Source organism: Bidens hawaiensis, unplaced genomic scaffold, assembly GCF_021521415.1.
Source record: "Bidens hawaiensis isolate Kalapana, Puna unplaced genomic scaffold, B.hawaiensis_p1.1 tig00028024_1, whole genome shotgun sequence".
Classification (NCBI taxonomy): Eukaryota; Viridiplantae; Streptophyta; class Magnoliopsida; order Asterales; family Asteraceae; genus Bidens; species Bidens hawaiensis.
The window spans coordinates 39,280-48,020 of record NW_027494549.1 but is presented as its reverse complement, the minus strand read 5'-3'; the positions used below and the strand labels follow the sequence as shown (position 1 = coordinate 48,020).

The window sequence follows — 8,741 nt, the reverse complement described above, 5'->3', positions numbered from 1 at the left end:
CTTCGCTTAATGTTAAGTTCGCTTAATGTTAAGTTCGCTTAATACTAAGTTCGCTTACAGTAAGTTCGCTTAATGTTAAGTTCGCTTATTGTAAAGTTCGCTTAATGATAAGTTCGCTGGAGTTAGCAAATTAGAAAGTAAATTAAAAACCTAATGAAAAATGTGTTAAGACAGTTAATGGAAATAAAATTTTTCCAAGCTGACCTGGCAGCTCGACCCCAGCCAGGGGCTCTGCCCCTTGGACCCTGCTAGGGGCTGCCGCCCCTAGACCCCGCTGCCAGGGGCGCTGCCCCCGGACCCCCGTTCGTTGTGGGTTATATAAAGATAGAAATACAACATGAGTAGTAGTAGTTAATTGATACATGTAAATATTATACAGTTAGCCGTGCACAGCTCAAGAAGGGAATAACGATTAACGGAGAGCGTAACAGGATTCAGGTGAGTTTCTAGCCCCACTTCCTTGTTATGTTTTCGGGGCTGTGTGCATACTCGATGTGATAGTTAATACACTTATCTTAAATGGTAAGTGTATGCCTTGTATGATTTATGTATGATGATTGTTTGACGGTGCGTGAACGATCTTCGGATATTGCATGTACCGTCAGGTGGTAATTAAGATATGATTGATAAGTATGATGAAAGATATGATGTATGTATGAATATATGATGTATGCATAATGTATGTATGTTATGATGATGGTACGTGGACGCTCTTCGGAGATTGCACGTATTGTCAAGGAAAGTATGTATGAACAGGTACAGTACAGTTACACGAAACAAAGGGACCAGACCCTTATAATATCTGTGATGTTAGGGACCAGACCCTAATAATATCTGTGATATTAGGGACCAGACCCTTATAATATCTGTGATGTCAGGGACCAGACCCTTATAATATCTGTGAGGTTATAGGGCGAAAGGCTCTTTAAAACGTATGATTATGTATGTAAAGAAAGTATGAAGGTAAGAATGAAAGTATATGCACTTATGTGTGTATGAAGGAAGTTAAGAGGTTAAGTATGAAATGTAAGAAGGTATTGTATGAGTATGTGATTAACTAGAACTCACTCAGCGTAGCTGACTTTTAGTATGCACGCAGGTGAGTAGAATGAGGCAGGTAGCTTAAGGATGACACATGGCAGAGTTGGACGAAGCTGGCATCTGAAGATTTTGCTATAATGTTTTATTTTAAAAGACTATGTTTTGTTTTTAAATGACTATGAATGCTCGATAAGACAAGAATTATGGTTATGGAATGTAATGGTTTGAATGTTTTTAATGTTCCGCGAATGTTTTAATTAACTATGATATTTAGAACTGCGTTTATGAGTAAATCCAACACGAAAGTAGGGCTACCGGTAACGGGGCCTTACATGTTAACTTGAAAGGTCAAACGAAAGAAAGCTATAATTTTAAACATGACTTAGGTTTCTAATTATTTTCAATAACATTTTTGGAAAAATCAAAAGGTTTGGGATTTGGTAAATTGACTCTTGTTCCCTCGACAATTAAAATTTAAGAATAGATTGTGAACACTTACGACATGCCACCCCGGGCCTATCAATGCTTCTAACTTGTATCAACTTTGAAGCATTTGTGTCAGCATTAATTTTTTCTTCAATGGTGATCAGAACTTAGAACTTAGTATGGGAAGTATGTCATGCAACACTATGCTCTAATGAAGCAAAATATTCACAAAATTAAATGGGTTAACATGTTATTTTTTATGTTGTCAAACTTATCAAAATCTTTTTCATGGTTTATCTCAGAAAAACATAGTTCTTGAAGAACACCTGTCGCTATAATTTAATGTTATCATTTCCTTATATGGGTTGCAAATTCATAAATATATCAATAAAGGAAACACTCATTCAGTATTTAGATTGAATGATCAAAACCACTATTGTATGAAAAGTCTTATTCCTGCATTCTTTCAATTATACATATATGATACTGACAATGAAAGTTTCAATAAAAGGAGCGTTCTCGGGTACGTTTTTGAACGTGCATTTTTTTATTAAGTTTTTTTCAAATAATTATTTTGTGATATAAATAAAATCAATTTATATACACATATTATAGATACAAGTCAACAATTTGAATGAAGGAAGACTGAGATCTTTGTGATCTCCGTTCAATCCTGAAGGTGCCGGCTTTACCACCAATGGGCCTTCGGGCGGGTCGATTTTCCCCAGAACTGGAGATAACTTGGAGGCGCTTAAGGGCTCCCTACGGCTGGGTTGTGCCAGCTGGCGTGACCTTTTGCCATTAGGTCACCCCGTACGGAGTACCTAAGCATTCGATGTCTGTTGCCCGTTCAAAAAAAGTATAGAGACAAGCATAAATGTAATACATTTTTTCATATACGTTATGTAATTATTTTCTTTACTTGTAATTTTTATAATTTGGATAATCTCGTGTGTTACACGGGCTCTAATACTAGTATTCAAATATTGGAAATATAATTTGATTTTATTTTAATTCGTTGATAGTTACATCCCAAAAATAAAGAACATATAATTTTCTATGAACATTGTTATTGTTTTCATCTTCATGGGCCAAACATTGGGTACTAATTTACAGCCCAAAATTAAAGTACCAGTAGACATTTTATTTAAAAATTTGGGGCCTTAGAAAGCAGGTGGCCCAAAGCCTTTGCTTGGGTTGCCTCCACTGTTGGGCCGGCCCTGCGTACCGCTACCCTTTTGACATACCCAATTGTGCGCTTACAAGGTCACCTATTGGGTACGTAGTGTATCTGATCATTTGATCATACTCATGGCAACCCCCCCCCCCCTTTTTTTTCCTTGACGACTCACCATCTTTTGAAATCACAATATTCTGACACTACACACTATATGTTAAGATAAATTAGTGAGAAAACACAACCGAAGTCAAGAAAAATAAAAAATAACTATAACTAGATATTTATAAAATCTTTTGTTATCGTTTATCGACCAAACATAAACTTTTTGTTGTTTATGTTTATAGACGTAGGTATATGTAAACTCTAATTCGTTCAGAAAAAGAAAGGAAAAAAAAGCGCTTTACTTATTATGTAATTAAGCGCTTCACTTATTATGTAATTATCAAATTCATTGAACCGAGGTCAGCTTCCATGTAGCTAAACACCAAATTAAACATACGATGAATGAACATAAACGATTACAACAAATTATTTAACTTGCTAACATTTACTTCAAAGGAAATTGCCCGATTTTCTTTCTTTCTTTCTTTCTTTTTTATAAAGTACTAGAGAGACAGCTGATTTAGACAACTAAAATAAACATATGTTATTTCTAACAAAGCCTAAACTATTTTCTAAATACACAAAATGATAAGGTTTGGAAACATGGTATTCAGTGAATGCTGATATCTTTAATTCCGACACCTGATCAACGAATTATACGATTTGTCCCTAAATCGTGCAAATCGCAACAAAACTCGTACTATGAATCTGCACGGGTTAGATATCTGTACAAAAACCGTTATGCATTTCCCACCTCACAAATCGAATGCTAAAAACATACACGTCCTTTTTTGTTTAATTATTAGCTGGCCTATGAACTTTACCAAAACCAAAACCGAACATGTGCAAGAATCCTACTTCATGAATTTGTCACATATTACTTGTATACGTGCACGTATGCAGGCCATATTTACTTTGTACCTCCAAAGAGTATAAATAAGGCTACTCGTCAGTTAACGTTGTCACATGAACATTATTCACAGCGTGCAATATGTTGAACAAAAAAAGAGTTGTTGTGATGGTGGAAAAGTTGCAAAAGAGGCTTTTTGTTAAAAATATTGACGGCGGTGTGCCTGAAGATGTGAAAGAAGGTCACTTTGCGGTTATAGCAGTTGATGAATATGAAGAAAGAAGGTTTGTTGTTCCTGTGTCATGTCTTAAGCAAGCTTCGTTTGTAAAACTGTTGGAACGAGCAGCCGAAGAATACGGGTTTGAGTATGATGGTGTGGTGGTCATACCGTGTAGGCCGAGTGAGCTTGAAAGAATATTGGCTCAGCAAGAGGCTCAAGAGAAGATGCTTTCATGTAAACCGTTTAGTTTCACTAAGCATTATTAGAGCTAGTGATCGGAGTTTAACACTAGTTAATATATAGTGTATATTTCATGTTAGAAAGGAACAAAGTGTCCCTTTAGTTGGATTTAGAGGTATTAAAGATATATAGTTTAATTATATGGCAAATGATCATTAACTTTGTTAAAGTTCCTATAGTCTCCATTAGAGGTGCACAAACCGGTTTTTTTAAAAAAACCGGTTCGGTTATTAACCGGACCGGTTTTTTTTGGCCCGGAAAAAAACCGGTTCGGTTAATAACCGGACCGGTTAATAACCGGTTTTTTGCTGTCAAAACCCTAACCGGTCTAACCGGTTAGGACCGGTTTAGAAACCGGTTAGAACCGGTTAATAAACCGGTTTTTTTATTAACCGGTTTTTTTATTAACCGGTTTTTTTTTATTAACCGGTTTTTTTTTTTTTTTTAAATTTCGCGGTTTCAAATACGAATATTTGTTTTTTATATTTTGTACTTAATGAAGACCATTATTTTTTCACAGTATAAACAAACCGTTAACTACAAGGCAAAACGGACTGACCGAAGCCATTCTTTGCTTTCGTTGTTAGGGTTCTTTGCTTGGAAGATGAGTATGAGTGTGTGTTGGTGAATGTGTTTTCAACAAACCAAAGATTAAAAACACATAACTTTCATTTATAGTTTTTACATTAAAAATACAAACATTAAATCGTTATCGCATATTCGTAACTCAAAAATACAAACATTAAATCATTAACACTGAAGAAATCTCTGCCAAGAACTGTTGTTCATGATTTAACTCAAAAATACAAACATTAAATCGTGAACTAGCAGATGCTCCTGTTGTTCCCAATCGCAGTTTGTTCATGATTTGCCTCCATGTTTGCTGCTTCTTTAACTAAATTAGAAAAATCCAAATCAACAAGTAAATAAGAGCACATATTAGGAAAAAGAATGCTTAGACACGATTACATGAACAACTTGCTGTTTCTTACTCATGATTTGCCTCCATGTTTGCTGTTTCTTTAACTAATTTTCTTCGCTACCCGATCCCGAGCTATTTCTTAGGTAATCGTCGTACGCGGCTTCTTCATCGGTCATTGGTTGAGTGTGTCCTTCATTGACCTCGTCTTCATACAAGCCCGCTTCATACTCCATTTCCCCCTCGAGTGAGCGTTGATGTTGTGCCCTATCTAAAGAGTCCAAGTAATCCTTGTAGCAAATCGACATCTCTATAGCTGGTGCAGTGAGTCGAGTCCTCCTAATCGATATAACCCTGCCAGAAACAGAAAAAGCAGACTCCGAAGCTACCGTGGAAGCTTGGACCGTTAGTAAATCTTTGGCCATGGCGGCGAGGATCGGAAACTCATCCTCCTTACCTCTCCACCAAGCCAGCAAATCAAGACTTCTAAATTCATCCGGATTCATGTGTTTCACAAAGTTGGTACCACCATACCTTCCAAGTTCACTGCTTGGGGTGTTTACCTTTTGACGTTTACCGGCATCTTCCCAAATCATGTAGTACATCCCCATTTCAAGGTCGGTTTGGGATTGGGATTGGGCAACAGCTCTTAACGAGTCATGAATTTGGTAAGACGACCCGTATTTTGTAAGGTAGACATCATACATGTTTGACAAGGTGGTGTTGAAAGCATTCTTTAAAGTTTGGCTATAATAGGGGTTTTGATCGTCGTTTAACCCTAGCTCATCACAAATTTTTTCTATTAAAGCTTCAACACCACCAACATTGATGCAAGGGTTTAACGCAGCAGCACATGTCAAAACAGCGGGTAGTTCTTGAAAATATTTTCTAAATTTTTCTTTCATTTTTACACCCATATCAAAATAAGGTGCACCCCTACAATGAAGTTCACTCAACTTTGTGCACATGACAGCAATTTTTGGTAAAGCAATGGGGCTTGTTGGATAGTAAACCCCGGATAAACTAGTTGTGCAAGATTTAAAAATTTGAAGGACCTCCGTAACGATCTCAATCAATAACCAGTTTCTAGGATCGTACGGTGCACATTTACCCCTACTTGACAAAATTTGATGAAACGCAATTAATGATTCTTTTTGTTGGATGGCTTTCTCAAACATATTACAAGTCGAGTTCCATCTTGTTGGACAATCCCAATTTGGCCCCAACCATTGACAATTAGCTTCTACACAAAATTTTTTGTATCTTGAAAATGTTTTATTGTTGCTAAAAACATCTCGTAACATTCTTTTAAAATTGTTTCTTTGCGTTTCGATCACGTTTAACCCATCTTGCACGGCCAAGTTGATAATATGTGCAATGCATCGGCTATGAAAAAACGCTCCATCACAAATAGGTTTATACTTTAATTTTAAATGGCCAACCGCGGCCGTATTGTTGGACGCGTTATCAAACGAAATTGAAAAGATTTTATGTTCAATCTTGTATTGTCGAATGACTTTATCCAAGATTTGAAAAATATTTCTACCCGTGTGCGGGTAATCAAACAATTGAAACGCAACGGTTCGTTTCATCATTTGCCACGACTCGGGGTCAACCCAATGAGCCGTCACACAAATGTATGAGTCGGGTGAACCATGAGGTACCGACCACACATCCGTTGTTAAGTTTACACCAGTTTGTAAGTTTGAAAAGTATAAAATTAGTTCGGATTTAGCGTTTTTCCATGCTTTAAGACAATCTCTTCTAAGGGTCGAACGACTTACGTGTTGGTAGCGTGGTTGAACATAGTTTTGCATCATCTCCGTGAATTAAGGGTTGTCGAAGTGGTTGAAAGGAAGTGTTTGTTGAATCACAAAGTTTGAAAACTGTTGACGTACCGCTTCAACGTCGTACGTAAACACCGCTCCTTGATTCGTCATCTCCGGCTGCGAACTACTTCCCGATTCGTCCTTCAAGGCCTTGCAAAAGGGCCTTTGTACATGCGCTTTTAAAGTGGAGTTTGCATCTTTGCCATAAAACTTCAAACAATGTTTGCATCGAGCTTTTTGGCTACCGTTAGACATTTCGCATAGGTCGAAATGTTGCCAAACATCATGGTTTCGTTTCGTGGGGATGACCCGAACGACCGTTTCTCCCGTGTTCGAGGCACCCATGTTGACGGATGAAGCAGCACTTTGGGAGGCCATGATAATCGACTACGAAATAAGAGTGGTATACTCGAGTATGAAATAAACGACTACGAAATAAGAGCGTATGGAGTGGTAATGTGGTATAATTGAGCGTGAGATAACAAAATAATCGCGTATGAAATAAACGTTTAGAGCGTTTGGAGTTGTATAATCGAGTGTGATCTAACCAATACCCAACCTAAACTATATATAGATGTTTGTGGGGGTAAAATGGTAAAAAAAAAAACGGTCCAAAAACAAAAAAAACGGGCATATAGCCGTTATAAACCGGTTTTTTTATAAACCGGTTAACCGGTTTTTCCATAACCGGTTAATAAAAAAAACCGGTTTTTCCATTAACCGGTTCGTTAACCGGTTTTGGATCTAGAACTTGTAACCGAAAGACAAACCGGCGGTTTCTAAACCGGTCAAACCGGTTTTCGTAAAAACCGGTTTCCGGTTTAAACCGGTAAACCGGTTCCCCAACCGGTTTTTTTGGCCATCTCTAAGTCTCCATGCTTGATAGTGTTCAATAAACAAGACACGTGAGATACATGACATGAAAACCGGTTTCCGGTTTAAACCGGTAAACCGGTTCCCCAACCGGTTTTTTTGGCCATCTCTAAGTCTCCATGCTTGATAGTGTTCAATAAACAAGACACGTGAGATACATGACATGTAACTACCATCACCTTTTCTTCATTATTGTAGCATCCTAAAGTGGTGAGTAGTGACTACTAAGTCAAACTAAAAAGTGTAAAATGGACGGATCTAATAAGTTGGGTGATGGGTTAAATGTACAATTTTAAGTTGCGGGTTGAATTGAATACCTTCTGTATAATCTTTTTAGGACGATTATAATAAATATTAAAATATGATTATTAAAACTATACTCTTGTAATAATTTATGCCTTCTTAAATAAAGGATTTAGGATGTTAATTCCATCCTTATATGTGCTAAAATTACATGGTGAGTTTCGGCTAATGTTTTCTTACTTTAAGTTGTAAAATATAAGGATGGAATTTAAATAAAACAAAGAAAATAGTTCTAAGAAAATAATTGAATTCCATTTATAATTTATAAAACATTACTTTTGACAAATAGAAATAAACGTACGTGATAATTAGTGGATTAATATTTAGAAGGAAATAAATCACCATTAAAGTTGAAAAAAGTTTCTTTATCCATAGAGTATCTTATTTTAAATTACCCACAAACAGCTCTTGTCAAACAACAAACTTATTATTTATGTTTGACACTTTAAACGGTATCATGTGGGCATAATTGTTTGTGAAAATACTGTAACTAATTAATTGTGGTGTTGTACAAATTTCTTCATAAAACTGTCAAACTGAGACCGATGGCAACATATATAGGTTTCATATATATATATATATATCATGGTGTTAACAGATGGGAATGAACTGCTGATCTTTGATCTTTAACTAAGTTTCTGGTGTACTGAATGTTCAGTTAATCGACCAATAAGTGTGGTATTTACATGTACAAGTAGTTAAACAATAATCGTAATAATAATAAAGTGTTAATGTCAAACCTTTGCCAATTTGTAGAC

General features: G+C 36.4%; 1 protein-coding gene across 1 annotated transcript; it reads left to right on the top strand.

Moving 5' to 3' along the window:
• The first annotated feature begins 3,740 nt into the window (after positions 1–3,740).
• LOC143576201 (auxin-responsive protein SAUR50-like) lies at positions 3,741–4,085 on the top strand. Its single transcript, XM_077060350.1, has one exon. The coding sequence runs from the start codon at positions 3,741–3,743 to the stop codon at positions 4,083–4,085; it is 345 nt and encodes a 114-aa protein (XP_076916465.1).
• The last annotated feature ends 4,656 nt before the right edge of the window (positions 4,086–8,741 follow it).

Bases quoted from the DNA above. Each gene is read 5' to 3' on its own strand.
- LOC143576201 (XM_077060350.1), top strand. From the start codon at position 3,741: ATGTTGAACAAAAAAAGAGTTGTTGTGATGGTGGAAAAGTTGCAAAAG.